We start from the raw sequence: 24,863 nt of genomic DNA, 5'->3' as shown, positions 1-24,863 counted from the left end.
GCACTGTGTACTGCAGAGCGGCTGGACTCCAGTGTCCTCTATCCCCTGTCCTGTGACTGGATAGCATACCAAACACTCCAATCATTTAGCATGCTGAATATTAAACAATCCTGTCTGAAAGCTCTATAAGTGTGTGTGGTCTGTGTGTGCGTGCGCGTGCGTGTCACAGTCCTAATGTATTCTGCTAGCTTATTAAACATGTACCCTGAGACCAGAACAGCAGGGGACAGGAGAAAGGGGTTTTTGGGTTAAAAGCGCACAAATCCCCTCTGTTCTTTGCTAATTCTGCCCTTGTGTGTGTGTGTGTGTGTGTGTGTGTGTGTGTGTGTGTGTGTGTGTGTGTGTGTGTGTGGTCGTGTGTGTGTGTGTGTGTGTGTGTGTGTGTGGGTGTGTGTGCGGGTGGGTGTCCTTCAGGGGCTCCAAAGACCTTCCAAGCTAATTAGGGAGACAGCCACAGAACGACATCATTCAAGGCCCCGACTTTACAGGAGCTCTGTGAGCTTCCACATAATAACTCTTAGGTTTTAAAAGCACTTGCTTCTCAAGCTAAGAGGCATGGACACAACCTGCACTGCAAAGCACACACACACACACACACACACACACACACACACACACACACACACACACACACACACACACACACACACCACACACACACACACACACACACACACACACACACACACACACACACACACACACACACACACACACACACACACACGTGTTTGACCAGCCTCACTCCCCCATGCTCTCCAGCCTAGGATGCAAACAAAAGTTGTCATGACAACTTTCTAGGAGCTTGAGCTGTCTCCCCCATGCACTCTCTGCCAGAAATGTAGGGCACTTAGAGGAGGAGGCACTGTAAGACAATGGTAATACACTGTAACAGGCAAAGGTACCACCCAGGGGTATACATTTGAAATTTGGAGGCACGCTATGGATGTTTCCCTCAGAAATAGACTACTGTATTATGTATGAAAAAGACAAGGGAATTCTTCACTCTGTCAACATGTACTCACACTTTTACAAAGACAAACACCCCCAACCTTCACTCCACCTCATCACCTCCAAGTCAAACATCTTGGTGTTACTCTTGGGGCTATAATGGCTCAGTTGATGTAAAAGGATATACAGAAGTGAGACAGAATCACACATCAACAGTGAAGACAACAAGGCTAGGCACTCACAGGAGAGGAGTCTGAAAAGGATAAAGCAGACAGGTAGGACAGGAAGTTGGAATAAACCGGATATCAGGATGCGGACAAACAGAGAATCCATAATAAAGACTTTCTTTCCTCTTCCCCCCAGGATCTAGTCTGTGGTATTAGGCTACGTTTGAAAGAAGAAATGGAGGGACATAGTAGAGGAGTAATGCAACAAAGGCCCCTCGGCTACCAAGGCGCTCCTAGTCCAAGCTACTCTGATGACAGATAGTGGAGTGTAAAAGAGCTATATGCCCCACCACGGGCTCTGTCCTGCAGGCTGTCCCGCCTGCCTCCACTGCGCTCAGCTGTGGGGATTTATCCCTCTATTGCTTTGGCTCAATGTGACTGTGCTCCAATACTGCACTCTTATTCCTCCGAGCCAAGGTAATGAAAAATGACCCAGCTCATCTGCAGGGAGAGCCCTTTGGCAAGTGTGTGTGGTCTGTGTGTGTGTGTGTGCGTGCGTGCACGCGTGCATGTGAAATTCCTGTTGTCCAAAGGGGAACCCGTCATTGTAAAGGTATTGAATGTCTTCCATTTGGCCCTTTCACCTCAGGGGGAGCAATAATCTGTAGGTAGGAGGTGGAAAGCTTTTGCTTACTAAATAAAAACACCTGATCAATCATGTGCCAGGGTTACAGAGGAGTAATGGGTTAATTTTTAAGATTTTGTGGTTTCAATTCTTAGTCCAAAGCTTGTTCTGTTTGTTATGATCCTTGGAAACCTTGATATTCGCACAAACCAGACTAACCAATTTATGAATGCAATATTTAGCAGGTGTACATACTTAATAGAGACAGAGGGTTCGGAGGCATTAGAAGTATTTAAGGACATATAAATATATACAAATGTTTGTAGTCAAAATTGAGTCCTCTAGCTTTCACTTTTATTTAAAGATTATGACTTATTAAACACAGTGTAGTGGCTGACAATGCCTGCCTAAAGGAATAAGGGAAATCAATGATTAAGCTCCACCCTGTCCTAACACACATGCATCATATTTCCCACTCTCATTCAGCAGAAATGGGACTAATCCAGTAAGGGGTCCAGTATCTATAAACTGTCTTTATAGGGATACAAACTGTGCTCAGACTGGCTCAGGTGTAAACTGGGAAGTTTTGATTTAAGGCAAATGGGACATTTCCTCACATATCTAAAAGTGAACACACATACCCAACTTTTAACCTCTGTTCGGTAAACACATGTGGACACACTCCTAGAGGATATAATATCCAAACAGAGGATCTGGGAGTCTCTGAGAGGGATTTCCTCAGATATTCAACAGATTCCCCTAGTAATCCTCTGGGATTACTATTCTATACTCAGGGCCTAACCTCTGAACCTAAAACATTGTAAGCCCTTACATCCCCATCACTAATGCCACAGTTAAACCTATCACTTCTCTCAGACCGAGAGGACCACCTCCAAAAAACCTTATATTGTGTCCGCTCTGGCCACTCAGTTCTGACTCTGGCCACGACTCAGACACACTTAGAGGATTAAGAGGAATACCAGCCAGATGTATCCAGTAGGCCGCTCAACCATGGCCCAATAACCCAAAAGCTAAATTCTACAATCCGTGTATTCATCATATTTAACATCTGAATAGTCTCCAACATGGCAACTGATATCCGGGACCGTGTTCAAATCTGGCAATCAAAAACACTGTCAGTGGGGCTTATGTTGTGAATATTTTTGGGTTGCATGCAACAATAATTTGTGGTTTCCATTGTAAGTTTGCTGGAAAAGCCAAAATAGGAAAACCATCCTGTTTTAATAAATAAAAGGCCTTGAATCTGAGAATCTGAGTAGTCCTTTGGGATGACTGTGTGGCACGCTGTGAGCATGCAATCGTCTGTAATTAATCTAGCTATAGTGGCCGTCCTATCAAGTAGTGTGCCATATTCACACGTTACCACATAAATTAGATTCTAGCATGGCTAAGAAGCTTATGGTGCACACTATCTAAATGACATGGCACATGAGTGAGGAGGGGGGTTGTGCTTTACATTTTTAACATTTGACAGGCCTGCAAATCACCAGGCGACTCGTCAAACACATTTATATCAACAAAACATGAGTGACAGATGCAATTTTTGTCTTCATTTATGATTTATGGAGCGGTGAGGAAATTGTTTCCCATGGTTGAACTGTTGATGAATCTCTACAGGAACCTTAAATTAAGACATCAAACATCAACAAGCCTGCGCCCCCTCTTCCATTTTTCTTCTTTCACACACTCATTTACACTCACACACTGGGTATTTGATAAACCTGGGAACGGAGCAGTGGAAATGTTTTCCAGACCAACTATGTGAATAAGACCTTGTCCCCAGGGAGACACTGTAAACAGCTTCAACCACCAACAGAATCTACACAGGGGTGTTTGTATGCAGGGATATCAAACACAAACATGCCTACGGCTCGTTGAAAACAAATTAGAAAATTACAAAAAAAATAAACAAAGTGCTGGAAATAGTTGAGACAATGTCCGATCTGGCTCCCGACCCTCCCCTCACCAAACGACGGTTATGGGAAAATACTTTCTCACAAACGGATCCTGAGTTTGGCAATAAGAACCAAGATGGCTGCCAGACAGGGAGAGTGATCAACATTCTTCAGTAGGAGGTCACAAGTTCAATTCCAGCCTCTATCTAATAATTACTTGGCTGGAAAACACGGAAAAAGGGAATAAGACTGGGAATTAACAAGGACATGCAGAAATCCCTATCTGGATATTTGCCTGCCCGTCATGAGTCCATCTATTTACGACTGCTTCAGTGGAATATGAGAACAAATGACATATTGAACATGAGAGTAATAGAGGCTTAACAACCTGAGCCGAGTACAATCACGTCCTGATTCAGGGGAGCTGTTGGCAATCACAGTGGACAGCTCTTCCAAGAAAACCACTTGCTTGAAAACAGACTGAGCTCCAAAAGCTTATCAGACCAAAAACAAAGGAAGTAACAGAAGGAACACCAATGATCCAGCTTCTAGACAGAGGGGGGATTGTGTATCTGGGTTATTTTAGACTTCTGCTGTGTCTCTGCCTCGTATCAATGGTCTGGGACTCGTCAGTGGGAAATGAATATGATCAGTGACAGCGCTATTCTCACAGGAAACAGGACCAGATTAGCTCAGTGGGAGTAAACTGGCCCGGGCTTCATTCCTAAATGCAAGAGAGCCTGCAATTAACGGAGCAGTGAGGACTAATGAATATGTGTGATAGATGTGACATAATGCGAGATTTTAAATATGTATAAAACTTTACAGTGGAATTGGGTTGCTAGGAAACAGCTTGAATCTAAATTAATCTGACACCGAGGAGAGCCAGCATCCTGTCAGCTGCAGTTATTAGCAAGCCCACTAACAGGAAATAAACTCTGTCTATCTAGGATACGAGGATGTTGAACACGCTGAGGACGCGCTTTGCTCAACAACATGTCACTTCACATTCTTAAGAACAAAATGACAGCTCGTAGTAAGTCTTGTGATTTGCAGGATTGTGATGAATACAGGTAGATAAGGAATTATTGCAACTCAGGGGGAAGTCGGAGCACCTGTGTCTGCTATAGTCCTTAACCCTGCTTCCCCATGCAGGATATCCTGCCTGTAGGATGGGGTAGGGTGGAGATAAGGAGGGACTGGTAGGAAAATGACAAGAGATGAAAGAACCAAGGATGAAATCAAATCCTTATTGAAATCAACCTAAGAAGTGACACAATGCACAATTACCCAGAGACGCTGTTAACAGCACAGCAGAGCACTGCCCTCACACGCCTCACAGTACTAACCCTTCTTTAAGGGTCATACCACCAGAGGAAAATGTGTGACTAGAGGCTGTTGAGTCAATATTACTCAGCTTGATGTCTGAAAGTGTGAACATGCGGCTGCGTTTTCTCATGAGAGACATGTGAGCAAACAACACTTCGCAAATGTTTCAGTCTGCTGGTTACTGTAATGCTGTGGCTAAATCATACCGGGCGCTGCTCCGCGTAACACGCGAGGTGTAAATTGATCACCTCAACGTATGTGTCACACACTGCAGCACCAGTACAATGACTGAACTGGTGTCCTGATTGAGTGTGTGGGAATGCTGGTGATGGATGTCTTCTCCGGGGAGAGTTGAAAAGAGAGTAGAGAGAGTTAAATAAGAGATGAAGAATTAATTAAAAAAGGTAAAAAAAGCTAAAATAGAGTTTCAGTGACATGTGGGACCAAGTTAAGGTCAGCAGCGCACTGGAGTGGAAATGTATTTTTATGTCAAGATGAAAGAATAAGGTTAAAACTGAGTGGAGAAAGTGAAAACGGGGTCATAAAATATAAATATATAAAGTCCTCCCCCTCTCTCTGTCTGTCTCTCTCTATTGTGTGTGGCTGGGTATCTCGTTAACAGTAATAGAGGAAGCCAGGCAGGGAGGCAGTTCAGAGAGCCTGGGATATCCCCATCCTGCAGCCTGACACACTGACCCCTCCTTCCCTACTTTTGCAACTCCCTCCACTATTAACAGCGCCACCTTGGACCGTACCACTTCATCAGACCAGGGGGAGATATTGTTTGTTGCTCTTCTCAGCAGTTATCCAGAGGATGTAAGGGAAAAGGCTAAAAGACATCTGATGGAAAGGAGTTGTGCATTTCTAAACCAGGAGGGGGTGTTAAGGACAGATTTGTCTTAGGGAGGTCTAGTATGTTATTTCAGTTTCCTCTGATTGTGTTGCCCTCCCTCAGGATGCTTAAACGTAGGAGCCACATAAAAACCCATCTGAAGAAAAAAGTTAAAATAACAATCCAGTTTATTCCCCTCTTGAGAATAAAGGAATCAGGGCAAGAGGACAGGGAAAGGCACACGGTGTGTTTGGGTTTGCCTTGTTATGTACATGTATTAAAGTGACTTCACTGATGCTGTATGTGCTAAAGTGTGTACAAGTTTCACTTTGTGAGACTGCTGGGTTTGTCCTGGTTGTTCCAGCTGCATACAGGGCAGGTGAGACGCCTGGGGAATACTAATGGCTCCATGAAAGCCCTGAGTACCAATCCAGACATGGTGAAGGGAATACTGATCAAGCATTTTGCTGAATCACAGCTAGGAAAACACAAGGCACAAAAGAGAAAGCTGCTTTTAGTAACACAATTAGGATAATTATTTCACCAAGAAGACACATTTAATGCGTCGCCAGAGTTAGATTGAATGTTTAAGGCGATGGAGGCATGGTGACCGACAGCCTATAAAACAGTGTCTGTGTGTGTTCTGTGTGCAAGATTCCCCCTTTCACATATCCATAGAAAAACTTACCAGCTTAACAGCTTGGTTACCGTCTCCTTTATAGCGACCCTAGCAACACAACTTCCTGTTAAGGCTCTGCATCCTGAGCACAACAAAAACTACCAAAGGAACTCTCCACACAGGGCAACAATGTGAAACAAAGCATTTTTTTTGGCAGCACCACACTCCACATGCACCTGAGCTCTGTGTTATAAAACTATTTCCGCAAGTGTCCAATTTCACTAGGAACACTGCACTGCCACAACATCAAACCAAGTTCCAAGTTCTATCCTCCGTGCTTAATGAAACAAATCAGTCCTGTTTAGCCCCCGTTTCTGTCCATGCCTGCAGGACATACTGTACCTCGCTTTCAGTATAAACTGTTCACTGTTTGCCTCTCTCCTCCGGTCCCAAACCTTGACACAATGCTGAGATGCTTAATTAATGGTAGGTCTTTAGGTGGCACAGCTTGCATATTTTAGGTGGTTGCAAATATACTGTAATTGCTTCATTAAGTATTCTAAATTAAAGTTTTAATAAGTTTCCATTGCATGGGTACCCGTTGTGTGTATATGAGTTGCAGCATACCTGATAGAGTGGCCTTGACGCACACCTGTGTGTGTGTAAAAGATGCAGCGGTGCAGGCAGGTTCCTTGCATGCACACACAGGCGTCGGAGGGCTGTTGAGGTGAGAGTCCACAGCAGACCACGCCGATTGCAAACCGCCTCGTCTAGACCAAACATCACAGCCTCCATTACTGACCTCACTGCATACTCTTTGACACTTCCGAGGTGTGTAAAATGCAGCAGTAAGAGTTTATATCCACAGGCATCTCATTAATTTATCAGCCCAGGTGAGCCATCACAGGTAAAATCCACAGAGGCCCAGGCAATTAGAGGGAATTAGCCTCTATTGCCCTCCTGATGCCACCACAAGGAGAGAATATTTGGGTCAGCTCCAGAGGTAAGCCACAGATATAGTCTCCTCTGTGTCCTCTGTCTCTCACTGTCCTGTATTCTGCGGTCTGAAGCCTTTTTCAAGGTCAAACCCTCCTGGTCCCTCTGTCCCCGTCCCACACAGCTAGTGGCCCCTGCTGACTCTTCCTCTCTCCTTCCTCTCCACTTCTTCTCCCTGAAGCAATGCACCCTTCGTCCGTTGGTCTGTGCGCCACAAACACAAACATTCCCACTAAGGAAATGCAGCCGGTCTCTGTCTCCCTGACTGCTAGTTGTTTTTAAAGCGATATGCACTCTCTAACTGCAGCTCACAGAGAGAGATTGAAAGCAACAGCTCTCTCACTGTCTCACATTTAAAGGAGACAGGGGTGTATGTTCAGGCTGCATACCTCCTCTCACCTGCTCTGACTGGATACTATCTGAATGATTAAAGAAGACACACACACACGCATAAAACGCTAGTCCCCAAATTCACAAGTATGCTACCAAATAACAGCAGTGGGATCGTAGCCAGAATGTTTATAAAAAAGGAGATGTTTTTCCTCTTAGCCAGTTTTTCCCAGGCTGGAGTATCCTGACCTGACTCCCAAAACAATCATGAATATTTTTCTTATCTGCTACTCTACAACTCCCCACATTATTCTTCAACCGAATTCCCAATCATAATATGATTAATGTCATCAAAGTTGATGACAGTTTTGCTTAAACACACTCATTTGCAACAATGGCCACATGGAGGCAATACAACCCCCACATACAACCAATGCCATGGCTACAGTCTGTGTGTGCCAGTCTGTAATAAACTATTGGCCTACTAATACTGCTAAAACAGCTTAAATAATCTATGTTCACTGGTTTGTGTGGGATAAACATTTTAAATCATTCTGAAATCGAACACAGGAACATGCCTTTTTTCAGCTCCAACAGACATTTCTTCGTCTCCTGTGTCACTAAGGACTTCTTATGTCAGTCTTAACACTTAAACAGAATACAAGCTGAAATATCGGATGGTTTTATATAGCCAAGCTGATTTTCTATTTTCACTTTCCTCTGAAAGCCTTGATCAATAGAGAAAATTCAATAACTGAACTGTACAGTAATTCTCTGCCTTCCCACCAAACCCTATCTGCCTGTAGGTGGATTAAATGGTCTTTGGTAGCCCACACTGATTAATGGAGGGCTTTATCGATGCAAGAGGTCACTCATGTACTGCTGAGTGTGTGTGTGTACTGTATGTGTGTGTGCCTATAAAATGTATGATGCTCATAGCCTTGTTTGTTGCTGCATGTCAATATGACCATGAATGAGTTACGGCTATAGCATAAATCAACTTTAGTATACTATACAAAGTTTATACTTTCTTTAATTCTCTCTCTGCCACTTTCTATTTCTCTCCGTCTTTTCCACAGATTGCTAGATGAATAGATTGCAGGAGTTTAACTGCACATCCTAGTTCCCAATATGCAATAAACATGCATATTTGTGAACCTAGGCTTACTGTATTTCGCAAACACATTCTTCAAAATCCCCTCTTCCACAGTTTGCCTCTATCTCAGGGCCTCCCATTGCTCTCAGTGGTGTCTTGAGAAACCCATGAGGAATGTGCGGTATTCCTATAGTGTGAACTTTCCAAACTGAATCCGGGTTTAGACGGGGCGACACACGAATGCTGGAGACGTTCACCTCCCAGACACTGTAATTTATGAGGGGTGTAAATATTTGTCGTGGTGGGGAAGGGGGCGGGAGGTTAGGTGTGACAGTGCACTGTTCCCATGATTCTCTGTGTGTGCAATGTCCCGCTGAATCCTGGGAAAGGTCACACAGGCCCTGTGATGTAAACAGTCGGCACCACAGTATCAGCTGGCCGGCGGTTACCACAGTAACAAGACAGAGAAAAGAAGACCTCATTTGGGATGTTACAATCCGCCTTGTGATGGGGAGAAATGATTAGAAAAAAAGTAAGACATTTTATTCTATTATTTCTCAGACGTTTTTATCCGCATATTCATGATGAATAAACTTCAAACCCAGTCAGTAGTAAGGTCCTGACACAGACAGGAAAAAGGAAAAGGGTTCATTTTCTTGACTCCATCTCCTGCTCTCAGTATTATCTTCCACCCTCTTACTTTCTCCGTCTCTCTCACTCTTTCATCTCTCCCTCATATCTCTCTCTATCTCTCAATCTTCCTCCTGCTCTCTGATCTCCACTCAGGCGTTTTATATTAGAGTGCAGGCAAGTCAGAGAGGGAGAGAGGGAGAGCAGTGGAGGGAAATGGGTCACAGACACTATAAATTCACAAGAACACTCTCAGCTGTGGCACTACTGAACACAAATTCACCAAAACCGTTGTGTTTAGGAGAGGAGATAAAAAGCCTTTGTCACACAGGTGAAGTTGTACAGGTATACTTCTAAACTTATTCTGACTTTAAAACAAACAGGCATCTTTTGCAGGCATAATATTCTTAAAGGCTCGTTTGCAACACACCCACACCCACTGTGACGGAGATTATAAGTGACATACCTGTATAGACCCAGTCTGAAATTCAATTCCGATCAGTCTAGTTTAATGTGATTGTATTAGAGGTGCAAGCAGGGAAATCAATAACAGAACATAACGTGACTCGAGAGGGGGATGAAAGCGGGTAGCTTCTTCATGGCTTTGTGTGTGTGAGAATGTATGTGCGTAATCTTTGGGTTTAATATGTGTGCTTGGAATAATTAAAAAAGACTATTTACTGTGCACGCTGTGCAGTGAGAAACCCCCACGATGACACAAAAGCTTTGAAGTATGAGGATTTGTTAGTCTCTTAAGTATAGAAGTTGACCTAGTTCATATGTTATATGCTGTAATATCTTATACACACAAGCACACAGGGGCGTGCACTCCAGAACACACGCACACACACACACACACACACACACACACACACACACACACACACACACACACACACACACACACACACACACACACACACACACACACACACACACACACACACACACACACACACACACACACACACACACACACACACACACACACACACACACACTCTCAAGCTAATCATTCTCTCCACTTTGCCTTGCAGATAAATATTAATGAGGATTACTATGTTACTGCAGTACACCCACGGGAAAACAAAAGACTGCACCTCTCTCTCCCTCTCTCTCTCTCTCTCTCTTTCTAACCCTTTCCCGCTCTATTTCTTTGTCACTCATACACACCCACACACCCACACACCCACATCCTCCTCACACATACACTACTGCAACATCTTTAAGAACGATCTTTTTATTTTCTTTACAACATAAATTCTATATTTTTCTGCCCAACCCTCCTTTCTGCTTCTTATGCTTCACACACAGACTTATACAACACACACGCGCACACATTATGAATAAACCCCTTCGTGTGAGTGAGTCACAGACAGTGGGTCGTGTTATCTCTGTCTAACAAAGAGCACAGATTGTGCCGAGATATTTAGGGAACATTTGGGGGTATCCACATCCTGTTGGGGGGGATGATTGGAATTCGACAGACTTCTTCCCATCAACCCGCACTCGTCTTTTCTCCTTTTTCTCTGCTCCGTCTCTCTTTCTTAAAAGGATTCTGCGCAGTCATTTCTGAGAAAAGAGAAGCAGGGATAATGAAGAAATCATTCTTCTCTCTGCATGAAGGTGGCAGAGGATGGGCACATGCTCACATCCATTCATCCACTAGGGATGTTTTGGCAGAGGACGGAGGAGTCCACTCTCACCATAGTTACCCCGCCAGCAAACTGTCTCCTTAGAGGAAACACATTATCAGCAGCCCACTGGCTCCTTCAGCCATCACTCACAGTCAATAGGCGATCATCTCTGCATTGTTTGATCGTGCTCTGTTCACATTTACTTTGAACTTGTACGCAGCTGTGCTGTGTGTCTATAGGTCTGTGGGTTGATTTGGGCTGGGAATAAAATCATAGCAGAGAGTGATGAAGGAGGCAGGGTGGGAGTCTCCCATGTGCTCCCCCCTTTCCTATTTCGCTCAAAAACATTCTTCCTTGTGAGCTGCCTTAGGGAGAAAAGGGGGGTCCCCTTTCATGCCAAACAGGGTGTGGTGCAAGGGGGGCCTTCAGGAGCCTTTAGCTGTAGCTTTTCTCTCCTCTTTCTTTCCTTCTTCCCCTCTTTCCCCTTCTCTTTGTCTCTTTAATTGGACTGGCTGACCACAGCTCTCTCACCTACAGTCCTGAGGGCAGGTTGAGATCCCTGGGAATCAATACTGTAGCGAGGCAGAGCAGAGCTGCAGGGTAAGAAAACTGAGGGATGTTAGAAAAAAACTAAACAGGAACTCATTTTGAATGTTGTTCCTTTGGTGTCCACATCCACTTTGCTGCTTAAATGAATCTTGACTTTAATGTCGAGACAATTTGATCAGTCTGATGAGATACAAACGTAGATTCAACATGACCCTCAAACTGCCGGAGTCCAGCGTTGACCTTTTCTGTGATTGGTGCAGACAAGATGTTAAAAGGTAACGAGGATCGATTGGTATTCCTGTCTCACCTCCTGCCTGGCTGCTTTTGTGGTAAATTACAGTCATGCTATTGTGTGTTTGCATTCCTATTCCGCTCATGAATGTGTTTGAAACACACTCACGTGTCTTAAGTCTCTCTAGATGTGTGTGAACTTCTCCGACAGTGATCCATCCCTCCCACCTTTAAACCCCTCGCTCCCCTGTGGTGCCCCTGACAACAACATGTTTCCTTGGAGAGCGATTCCACCTCAAATCTGAAATGTTTATCGTGTGTTCAGAACCCCCCACCACACACTCACACACAAACATGCATGCATGTCTCGCTCTTTCTCGCCTTCCCTTTGTTTGTTTGCGATTTTTGTTCTTAATTTCCGAGAGAAAGAACTGAGCAGCTTAACATGGTAGCAGGATACCAAAGGAGGATAATCCTAATTCAGGCCCTAATCTAAACTGTAAACAACCCCAAAAGAAGCTGTTTTAAACTGTCAACACCAAATGTCCAATTTATCGTCATGTTAAGCTGTAAACACCTATTGTTTTCCCAGGACAAACTTCAAGTCCTTATATCTCTTTTGCTGATACATTTCTTTCATGTGTCGCCACTTTTACTCTCTCCAAGCTAGTGTTATGACAGGTGTGCGGAGCTAGAAAATGAGAAATAAAGTGAAAAAAAGCATGAGAAGTCTAGCTATGAAGACAGGCTTCTGAGCCACACTAACAAGGAGTAGAAGGCGGGAATGTGCTACTGAAAAGAAAGTGATTCATAGAGAAAAAGGGGAGTAATCAAGTTTGCCTCATGTCCAATTGTTCTGGAGTTAACGAGGCATGTTTTGTTCAGATGTGTCATAGCTGTTGACCGTGAACAAAGATGGACTATAATCTCCCTGTAGGTATTACTCAATTAACTGTGATAGAAACCCACATCCATCAGAAACGACTGACAGACGTAAAGCCATTCATCTGCATTAAATGATGACAGGGCACAGATGAGAAGGTGGTGCGCCTTTTGTATTCTGCAATCTGGGAGGTGAAAAGCAATCAGGGGGATTTTATTTCAAAATATCTTTCAAACAACTCAACTCATGCTCATGGTTTTGGGGAAAAGTAGCAATGCACACCCAATCTCTGCACTGGGAAAATATGTAGCATTTTAGCTTCCAAGGGCAAAACGTCCAGCTTTTAGATAGATTGTTTTCTGTATTCTGTTTCCCCTTGATGCAGCTCATGCTGTTGCATAAGGCTGAGATTGGATGATGACAAAAAGAGTTATCTAACATGACAGGTCTGAGCAGGACAAAGCTGCAGCTGTGAGTAAAAGTGAAAGTATTTTCAGTGGTTCAGTGAGGACATTGGAAGGTAAAGTCATAATCCAACAGACAATCAGTCTTTACATAGCCTCAGGTATTAGTCGCACAATCTGATGGTTTAGAAAACATCTTGTGGAGTTTTTGTTGTTGTGATAAACTAGTTTGAAAATCTGATGCATTCACTGCCTTATACAGCAAACTGATGCACATCCATCTACTGTATTCAGTCATTTTTCCAGCACAACAATACAATACTGGCAGTGAGTGTATGTAAATCACAACAAGTAATCCCCCTCCAGTCCGTCTGCACACAGCTGGCTGCACGAAGAATGGGAGGCAGAGAAAGGGAATGCAGTCGGGAACGAGCGAGAGAGAGAGACCTCCCTCCATCCCTGTGTGAGAAAATCAGCTTTTCTCCATTAATTAAGGTGATTTGATTGACTGTGTATGTGTGTGTGTGTGTGTGTGTGTGTGTGTGTGTGTGTGTGTATGTGCACAGGCACCAGCCAATCAAACAATAGCAATTACTTCTCTGAAAAGGACAGTGAATATTCAGTTTGTTCCAATCAAGACAGCCAGCCAGTTTAATCAGAGTTAATCAGTTTCCCAGCCACTACAGAAATTAAAGAAACAACCTTACAGTAAGTGAGACTTTGAAGCATCAGAACAACACATTCTAACTTAAGTTGCTTACTTTCTGTGCAACTTGACTACAGAAGGAACCACGTTTTGTTTTATGTGTTTCTGTGTGAGGAGAGGTGAAGGTTATAGAAGTTATGTTTGTATTGAAGCAGAGTGAGAGTATGTCCAGGGCTTGTTAAAGAGAACGCTCTTTTCATCCAATATATAGGAGCCATACTGGGTAATTAATGATGCACAGTGTGTAATACTGTATCCTCTGTGTAATAATCAATCAAAGAGAGAACTACAAAGAGGCCAGTGATCGTGAGAAGTCACATTCACTCGTGGGCAGGCGTGTTAATGAAACCAAAGTCACATTTTATCATGTGATTAGAATTACATTTTTAAATGGGAGATTTAATCAATTTTGTATGATCCAATAGGCACCTCGTGATATCTGGGCAAGCAGTTTGAATGACCTGTAAGCCCAGCTGGCTCCTCACCTGCTGCTCACACACTCTACTTAAATCTGATTCGCTTAATACCGGTGCATTTTCAACATGAAAGAGTTCTGATGTGCATCACAGAATGAATGCAACACAATTACACTCACAGCTGCAAAACTTGAGTGCTGCTCTGTTGTTCCACACACACGCAGCTCTCTCATGGTGAAAACAACTTTGTGAAGGAGCAAAAGAGGTGAATCACCTGGCAGGTGAATCACCTGGCAGGTTACAGCCTGTCGTTTCTTCGGAAATAAAGGTTAACTTAGCAAAACACATTCCACGTCTTAAGCTCGGCTGGAAAACTATTATCTTCTGCCATCAGTCCACACCCACCAGATTTACACTAACACTGAAGTTTCTGATTCCTGGAAGCCAACCTGATTCCTAATGTGTGTGTAAAAAGCCCCAGGTCCTGGACCACATTGAGGACGAGGCTAGGAATGGCTTTCCTTCATAAAAGAGAGCTAAAAGTCAGTTCAGTCAGTTGTGTTGACAGTGACGGGAAAACAAGCTGCACTCAAAGACAGCTCTCCCTCAGTGAGACTTCCCCCTGTAACCTTGAAAAAGCGAGGACTGCCGTGAAATACATTAGCAGTGACAGAGACAGACTGAGCTCTGGAGAGATTGACATACTCTGACAGCACGAGAAACACACAGAAGTATTGTCCGGTTGTGGAGATTAAAAGCTTTGCTCCTGATTTGCTTTCCACCAATTCAAATCTGACAACGCCCCCTGGATTAGCCAAGAGTCTTTTTAAATCCCAATTACACACACACAACAGCACGGCAAGACACGGCCACAGCGAGGAGGGAGACACAAAGTCAGAGAAGAAGGGAGAAAGTGTGACAGAGGAAGCTTGTGTCTTACCCGCTCTCCACTGTTCCTCCGGAGAGTTCCCACCGGCAGTTTAAGCATCAGCCGGCGGGTCCTCCCGGGCGTCACCACTCCCTGGACCACCATCGTACGCTCCAGAGTGTGTGTGTCCGTGGGTGTGCGAGCATGTGTGCGAGTTTGTGAGGTGGGTGTCCTGGGCGTCCCGTCCAGCCTGGCTGCAGGGGTTCACGCGAGCTTGCCGCGTGGGTGTGTACGAGGAAAGAAGTGGGATGTCAGTGTGTGTGTGCAGCAGCCCAACACCGGTCCTAAGTGCCTCTCTCTGCTTTTATTCCCCACTTCCCATTCTGCTCCTCTCAGCTACGCTCCACTCTGCAGCTCAGGAGTAGAATGAGTGTGTGAGTGTGTGTGTGTGAGAGAGAGAGGGAGCGCGCTTTGTCTCTCCTCTCTCTTCTCTTCTCTGGGAGCTCCCCCCTCCCTGCCTCCCACACTCACTTCCTTCAGTTGGGGGCTTAACCAGGTCACTGGATTAATGTGACGTTACGGCTGTTATTAGCATACGTGCTCGTGTCACGTGGTCCAATAATAATTGTGTGTGAGGATATACACCCCCACCATCCATCCACACACACACACACACACACACACACACACACACACACACACACACACACACACACACACTCGTAGGGAACCTCAAAAGGAATATGGGATGTTTTGCCATCTGGTAGGGAGATTATCTTTGAAATCCCACATCCAGCTTTCTCTCCCTGCACTGTCTGGACTGGCACACAATAGGGGAAAAAACACACACACACACACACACATCCTTGCAGTCAAGCCAAACAATGCTCATGCATGCAAGTATTGATCATCCCATAACTTCATTCATCATCTGCATGGAGAAAAGTGTGGAAATTGGTCTGAATGTTTCCCACAATGCTATAACAGTATTGTGATTTTGACTGTGAGGCTCCAGCAGAGCTCTTTTATCATGATTGCCACAGCCACAGAGGGCTGAGTCAGAGCTCCCTGCTTCCACTATGGTGGTCTTTACATGTCCATTAAAGCTATTGGACTCATGAGTTAAAGCTGCACCTAGTGACTTACTGTCATATTCTCATCACCACTCAGCGCTGAGCTCTGTGTGCCTCTGCACATCAATACTGAACTGTCAGCTGATTAACTTAAGTGGATCAACACACACATGCACACATTCATATACAGTAAGTTCATGCTTATAACAGCTGACATCTGGTCTGGACTATGAGGCTACCGAAAGCCTGCAGCATTGTATTATACGATTTAGGTTATCACAGTTATGAGGTGATATGATGCTGGGTCACAGGATATACAATCAGATTAAAGCCACTAGTCAAAATGAGCAACCAAAGAAGCCTTTTCCAACCCCCATGTCATTGTTTTGGGTGAGGACCCCAGACGCATTAAGAAACATGATACTATATGTCGCATAAATACAAAAAAACATACACATTGTGCTAAAGCTGTGCATAAAGGGAAAAAAAATCTTCTGCAGTGGTAATCCCCAGTAAGCATTATTTATTCAATACCCTGGCCCACATCTGTGTGTGAGTGACTGTGGCCTACATGAGAAATATCAGAGGGCTATTTATAAACTTAGGTTGCAGACATCCAGGTCTTGCAGATGGCTCACAGGAGGAATCAAAGAGGTACCCAAAAGATTCAGGACTCATTTCTCTTTGCACTGTCCTTGGTACTCTGTGTGATGTGTGCGTTTGATGGTAATTCAGATCACAAAGACAGAGATTAACAGTCAGTGCTGATTCAGGAGACAAAACCCCACTGCTTTCATATGTAGCTCGTGTGACACCTTGACAGGGAGATGACAGTACCCTCCCTAATTGAACAGTTTAAGCATGGTTCATGTTCGTTTGTTCTTTTCCGCAGCTCGGTTTTTTTCCATTTCAGATTACTGTAAATCCAGAGAGGTGATAAACCCTCGTCTTGACGGGAGGAAAAGAAACACAAACTAAAAATCAACATGTTACTAATCTTGATGCCTCAGGCTAGATACACAATGACCCATTTCAGTCAACTAGCATGCACAAGTGAAAGCAAATGGGATTTGCAGTTGGTAATAAAAAGATATGTGAAATACAAAACTGCATACCAAGTAAGGCATAACAATCTGGCTAAAAGATTGGATATTTTGACATGCTTCACTGTGCTGGATCAGTTCACACCAGCTGTCCTCGAAAGGAAGTAATAGCTAATAATACATTTCTAACAAATCTGCATAACAAAGGAGAGAGAAGGTGACAGAGAATAGAAGGAAAAGGAAGAGAGAGATCACTACCTGCTTGTGACAGACGATAATGAAAGAGGTGCAAACAAAGCGTCTGGACTGTCTGGGTTTTATGTCTTCTGTGTGCTTCTTTGTTCGTTTAGTTGTAATAATAACAAGCAATGGTTCTCAATTGTAGACTCCTGCCATCTTTACGCATTAATTTACCCAGATAACCCAGCCAGTCTCTGCCCACGGCAGTCTGACTCATCCCTATGGTCCTGCTTCTCACTGTGTGTGCGTGTGGGTGTGTTTGTTTGTGTGTGTATGTGTGGGTGTGTTTATGGAAATGCCCTCTAGTTGGACTCTCTCCCCATCCCAGGCGGTTAGGGAGGGGGTTGATTGTTTATGTTCTGCACAAATTACAAAGGGTTGAGTTACAGCGCCATCGCACAGAAAACACAGATACACTGTGAAATATCTAAACGATACCACCCTGATAGCTTTATTCAATTCATTCCTCACGGTGTGCTTCTCTCTGTGCTACTAAGTGTAGCCAGGATTGTCTTTCTCTATTTTATGAGAGAGAGACGAGCTGAAAACGGGGCCTTCTCCCACCCTTCATCAGGCCAGAACCAATCATAATGACTTCTCCACAGGGGAGCATCCACTTCAATTATCCTCCCCTCAGCAGTGTCTCTGTATGAAGCCCTGGGAAACACTTTTACTTGCTCAGAGGTAACGGAGAGGCTGAAGGACTTTTTAGAAACGGGGACATGCGTGTGACTCATTCTGGAAACTAGGCCGTATTAATATTTCGAAGAGATTTGGTGGAACACAGGGACAGGTTGTCCTGTCGCTCAGCACAACATCTGCTCGGCCCGCTGTGATGTGACTGTGTGTGTGTGTGTGTGTGTGTGTGTGTGTGTGTGTGCACGTACTGCATATCTGCTTGTGTATCTTTCAATTTGATTAACATTTAAGCTAGTGGCACCAAAGGAATTTATACAAACTGAACATGTACTCTATCTTTGAATGTACTGTTCATTACCTTTAGAAAGTGCGTAGAGATTGCCTATAGATAAGACAAATAACTGTTTCTGTCTGGGTGCCCACATTCAGACTAAAAAACTGCTATTATACAGTCATTTATGCCTTAATGGAATTAGATTATATCATTGAGAAGGAGCCAATCAGTAGCTTATTATGAGGGATCGGCAGACTTGAATGGGCGCTAGATGTGCAATTTGCCCCAGTGCATAGCGTACCAGGCTTCTGAATTATTCACTGAAGTCTACTGGAAAGCCTCTGTATGTGCTGGGCCATCGACAACTGAATCTGGACCTTGCATGCAGTAGAAAATGAATGCTAAATGATAATAGCTGATTTGTTTATGGCTGTGCATATACATTAGATTTCTACATATGATTGAAGTTTATGTTAATTGTCTTTAACCTGTTTATTTGGGTGTCTTTACAGTCATTGTCAAGACTAAGAGGCAGGTGCTGAAAATATACATTAGCACACTAAGTTTATATGAATCCAGGACAGAAAAAAGTCCCCACTATCTAGTTCTGTTGGTTGTTTCTCCAAAAATTACACTACCCGGATGTAAAATAAGTTGAACAGTATTTGTGATCTGTTTTAAAAATCTACATCTTCACATATGAATGACTCATGCCACAGAAGAAAATATATCCAATTGTTTTCTGTCTGCTCTATACTGCCTGGTATTCAAGTACAGGCAAACATTACAGAATACATATTTTTGTAAAGGACTAGCAGGGTACTATCGCTAAGAAAAGGCTTTAATATTCCTCCAAAGTTATGTCTTGGTCCTGAGTAGACCTGACACTGTGACTACAGCCTCATACGGATCAATACCACTATAAGATTAATGTAGACGGGATGAAGAGTAGTGGAGAGAGAGGCGAAGCAAGCGAGAGGAAGATGTAGAAGGGAGAGACATAACTAGAGAGGGAGGGAGGGAGGGAGACAGGGGGAGGAGATCAGCTTGCTGTAATTGAACAATGTTGTCACTGCTGGGCAGCGGACACACCCATTACATAACAGAATTGTCCCACATGGTACACCCATTTATCCGCCTGTATCTGAAACAACCCATCTACAATAGCATAGTCTAGAAGTATCTCAGTATCAGTACGTCACAGTGTTTGTGCTCCTGGCAGACTGAATGCTCTCAGAGACCACAGGCCTTTTGTGGCAGACCGCCTCTCCCGAAGATGTGAACCAGTGCTTTATGGCTGCTGGAAAGAGAGCAGGGCAGTGCAGCTGTGATGGAAACAATCCCATCCAGCTGTGATCTTCCTCTGACAGAGGAGACAGGGGGGAGGGAGGAGAAAACGAGGGATGTGGGAGGAAGAGAAGGGATGCTTAGCTCTGCCTCCAGGCCTGCATCATAGGGGAGATGATGGTGTTGGGCAAGAGGATTGGGGGTTGGAGTATTTGTGGGGTGCACGAGGAGGAGATTCAATTAAACTACACAAGGATGGAATGCATTTTTAATCACAGCGCTTCATTTCCTTACGTGATTGTCAGCCTTTGTGCGAGACAGTGAGGCAGCCTCTGAAAGAAGAGCTGCCATCTCTCTCTCTCTCTCTCTCTCTCTCTGTCCTTTGCAGCTCACACAGCTCAGCGGGCCAGCAACACAATACACAGCAGCTTTGGCAGGAGCTGATATGACGCCACAAACTGTCATTTTACTGCAGCCAGAAAAACAAATCCAATCACCAGATATTTTATTCATTTCAAACTATGAAATGTCACTATGTATATGGCATGTATGTTGCAATGTTAATGAGACCACAAAGGTCATGGAAATCCAGCACAGATGATTGTCAAAGGGGTGTCTGCTAGTTTCATAATGTTCTTTGTCTTTGTAACAATGGCAGTGCAGTGGTTGTTCACTGTGTCGAAAGGTTTTCTCACTATATTTCTGAATTCTAAGCTGGTAGGCTCGACTTTGTAACCATGTTGTGTGCAGTCATGTGTTTTAAATCTATGATAGTGGTCTCAAACGCAGAAGAGATGAACGTGTTGACCTGAAAAATCAAGTCTACAAATGACTCGCTTCCACTAAGGCTTTCTGCAAGCAATCAAGGCAACAAACTGACCTCCTTTTCTTGTAGTAAGAGAGGTTGTAAGGGAAGTTTCTTTGCCTCGGACCCTCTCGGCTACCCTGAATCATTCATATGCACTGCTATGTTAGGAAAATAGCTGTGCACTCTTAAATATAGCTGCACACTCAGCTCCTGCTTCAAGCCAATGAGCATAGATAGGGCTCTGGAGGTCGAGGAAGCACTGTCATTACTTTAATGACCCTTAATATTCCTCTAATGACTACTGTCTTTGCTCACTGCTTGGTTCATTTGACACATACATAAAAAGTTTAACATTTTGAGAACATTCATACACACAAAAGGCTTTTTCAGTAATATAGGATGCCTGATCCATGACACACGTCTGCTGCTGGTAAGCCTTCCCATAAAAGTATTTAATTCACCCTGCCTGAATTTGATGGTTCACTGAAATAGGCCCCCTTTTGAGCTCATGTCTGCATGTCTTAAACATCTGTGTGTGTGGGTACATGTGCGGTTGCATGTACGCGTGCATTACCATAAGCACGCTCAGTAAACAAGCAGGCTGGAAAGGGTGCAGGCGATTTGAATATTTCTCATTTGAGTATGCAAAGTGGCCAGATAACCCTCGGTTTCCCAGCCTCTTCCAGCAATTAGAGAAATAAATAAATAAGCAGACTAATTAGGATGCTGAGAGGAAATGTAGAGGAAGGAAGCATTTTCAAGACCCCCGTATTTTCATCCCACATGCAGTGCATGCATAATCTAAATCATGTTCTAGCCATAAACACTAATCTTTATTGCTTCCGTCGTAAATCATCTATTGGCATTATGAAAATGAACAAATCTCCAAAATAGGTCGATGGAATCAAGAAACATATATATCTGCATATGTCAGTGACATCGATGCCCTGCAGCAGTGGAGCTAGTGCTGATAGTGTTCATTGGAAACACAGTATATATCAGGAAAGTACAGATTACTGTTTCCTCGAGCAGATGCCTTTGCCTGTAAACAATGTTAAAGGGAAACAGCAGCTTAACGACCAAACTCATTACAGCAGCAGGCAGATCAAAGCAACCAGGGATTCTGACGGCGTATTTACAATGTGTGTCTGCAGAGGTAGACTGTGGTTGTATCTGAATGTGTGCGAGTGCACGTTTGTGTATTTCAACGTGAGGGATGCGGTGTACAGCAGTTTTCATTCCCACTGCCTGAATGTTTTGTAAACCACAAGGGCCTGAGTAATCTACCTCTCACCAAGCGTCATGGGCTATAGAAACCTGACGATCACATCCATCAGACTTTCCTCACCGTTCTCATTCCTCTTTCATTCCCCATTTCCTTATTCTCCATCTTCACTTGCCTTACTTGGATATTTCAACCCTTCCTAATCAAAAGATGTATGGCTACATTAGGATAAATATGAGAGCTGTAGACCGCAGAGAGCATAAATAAGACCAGTATACTTTGGAGTTGATTGGGTGAAAGCTCCTCACATGCTGAGTTAACATTCCCAAAGTGTTCACTGGGTCAACCCTGTGTTGACTCAAGTATTGGCCATAGAGTCAACTGACGTCATTCAGTTTATTAACTAAATCTCGGTGCAAAGTTTGATGTTAAATCAGCATGTTTTTGCCAATTAATGGGCGAGCATCTGGGAAGAGACAAGAGCATATGTTGGCCTCTGGTCTCCACCTGCTATTATGCAGCGGAGAGGTCACCCAAATGAACACAGAGAGAAGAGAGAGGAATTGTGACTCAAGAAATATTCAGTTAAATGAAGTTTGTGACAGATAAGACAACTAAAATCAAAACTAAATACAGTAAAAAAACTTACAAAGACATCCATAAGCATGTGCTCCAGGGTCACCTCCAAGTCCTCGAGTCGTGTTGAAAGAGTCATCGTTCAGCTGCCCCACAGAAAGGTCTTCGCCACACTGAAAGACTCTCAATCAGGATCAAGGCTCCAGCTTTACAGCCCTTTCTCTTGTACGTGTAATCAAAAGATACTGACGGATGACTTAAATGAGCTAGTTAGGTCATGTCAGTCATGTAACATCTCAATTCTCCAGATGATTGCACCATGACAGCTTTTAACAGTCCAGCCTAATTTGTCCACAGTCCCCTCTCATTCTCCATCGGAGAGCTTCCCAAGCGACCAGTTGTAGTCCAAACAAACACGTCTATCTCCACTAGACTTGGCTCAGAAAACCGCTCCAAACGCTTCCAAAAAGAGTGGGGAGACCCCTCAAAGAGCTTCTGTCGTTCCTTTGAGAAACCTTTAGCGGGTGATGAGGATTTGTGACAGACTACAGCCTTGTAGTCCCTTCTTCAGATCTCAGTTATGATCCATGGGTGAGATAAAGACACTGACAACCCCCTGGCAGAGGGTGGGTCTCACTGTTGTAGAGATGCACGAAGAGGAGAAAGAAGCATAAGCTAATGGTCAGATAATCAACTCCTATGTGATGAAGTCCTACATCTGTTTCATTTTTTTTTTTAAATATCTGTCTATCTCACATTCTCTAAGTTTTTTGAACAGTACATCTCCTCCCTCTTTTTCCACTTTCTCTCTCTCTCCCTGTTTTTCTCCGTGCCCTTTCAGGTCTCTGTCCACAGTGGACGTCTTTGTGTGGAGGGGGAGCCTGGGGCAGTCTATGCCCAGTTCTGGGTCCTCTTGGCTGGGGTCATCCTCTCTCACACTGGGTTTCTCATCAATGGGCCTTTGTAGGGGTCTCATTAAGAGCTGGCCCTGGATGCTGAGGCTCCAATAGACAACTGCGATATGGCCCCGATCTATGACTGGAAGCTTATGTAACAGTGACGGGGAGGGGAGGGGGGGGATTGGGTGAGGGTTGCAGAGGACAGGGCATGTGGGGTAGAGGGTTGATAGGGAAGGAGAGGGTGGGAGGGGAAGATAAGGGAGCGAGGCAGAGAGGAAATCACTCATTGAGGGAGAAAGGCAAGTAGAAGAAAATGAGGGAAGAATGGGGACCGAGGATGTTGGTGGGTCGCTCCATGGAGAGAGGAGCTGTTTTTGTTTTTCTGGCAAATGCTGCTGGAATGTACCCTCCATTCTTTCTGTGTGTTAACCAGATTCACAGAGAGCAAGACACAGAGAGACTGAGTCAGACAGCGGGGGGGAGTGAGTTTAGCTGGAATTCACCAAAAAACAGGATATGACTAAAAACAGTAACAAGCTGCAAGGAGAGTCACGCAAACTACATTTACATAAGGGTTGGGGGAAATAAAAATGTCCCTTCTAACATTATTTCGTTAGGAGACACAATGACTTATGAGATGATTCTATTCAGAACAAGTTTAAAAAAACAGACGCAAATAGATATAAATGATATCAGAGTCACGATGCATATGTTGCAATACCCATGCCAGGAGGGGCTGAGTGAGTCAATCGCTATGCGCAGCAGAATATATAAATCATCTGACAGAGCGGATTTCTATATTCGCTCCCCAGCGGTATTCTGATGCAACTATTTTATCGATTGCTAATGTGGTTGTATCATTAGACTGATGAAAACTTTAAAAAATCCCAAACTTGGTCGCCAAACAGAGCATACTTGAGCAGCCAGTAATATACATGCCTGCCAAAATAAAGTATCAATGTGGAAATGTGTGAAATATGTGGAAAAGAGTTAAGCAGAGAGAAGCAAGAGACAAGATAGAGACTGAATGGCGCAAAGACATTCATAACATACGTTCTCTTTACACAGATACAGTGAGGATCATTATCCAAAAAATACCAACAATCATGTCATATTACCCAAGTCTAATGTTGTGCACCAAAGTAACAATGTTACTCGGCGTAATGCAAGTTACTCCAGAAAACCTGACCATGCAATGATTTAAAAGGGCTGATGCTGATATCGTCAGACACATTAGAGGAAAGGCAAGAGACGGTGGGTGTGTGTAAACAATTCACCTTTTTCCAATTGGTCTCTTCTCGCTTCACTTCTCTCTCTATCTCTCAGACACATCCGTCTCTATCTCACCCCTGTCTCACTCCTGCCCTCTTCCTTCTACAGACTCAGAGTGCCAATGACCTTTGCCCTCTGACCTCTCTTTGGTGTGAGCTCGGCTGGATCAGCACTCATCAGTCCTCACATCAACTCTGTGGTAAGGAGCGGTGGGGGATCACACACGCACACGCACACGCACACGCACACGCACACGCACACGCACACACACACACACACACACACACACACAGACACACACACACACACACACACACACGCACACGCACACGCACACGCACA

The 24,863-nt window shown here is 44.1% G+C and overlaps 1 protein-coding gene across 4 annotated transcripts in view; it reads right to left on the bottom strand.

The window, feature by feature from the left end:
* The window catches only part of frmd4a (FERM domain containing 4A), a 63,647-nt gene extending 41,143 nt beyond the window's left edge, over positions 1-22,504 (bottom strand). For 2 of the 4 annotated variants that reach the window (XM_034141418.1, XM_034141417.1), the window contains exon 1: positions 7,067-7,645. In XM_034141418.1, the coding sequence (XP_033997309.1) occupies positions 7,067-7,234 (168 nt within the window). In that variant the 5' untranslated portion in view covers positions 7,235-7,645. Of the gene's footprint in view, positions 1-7,066; positions 7,646-15,257; positions 15,669-22,423 lie in introns of those variants that run through there. The other 2 variants (XM_034141420.1, XM_034141419.1) reach the window with 2 other exon arrangements.
* Between the last annotated feature and the right edge of the window lie 2,359 nt (positions 22,505-24,863).

This window comes from Trematomus bernacchii, unplaced genomic scaffold (assembly GCF_902827165.1).
Source record: "Trematomus bernacchii unplaced genomic scaffold, fTreBer1.1, whole genome shotgun sequence".
NCBI classification, from domain to species: Eukaryota; Metazoa; Chordata; class Actinopteri; order Perciformes; family Nototheniidae; genus Trematomus; species Trematomus bernacchii.
The sequence above is the reverse complement of the archived record's forward strand: the minus strand, read 5'-3'. Positions and strand labels throughout refer to the sequence as shown.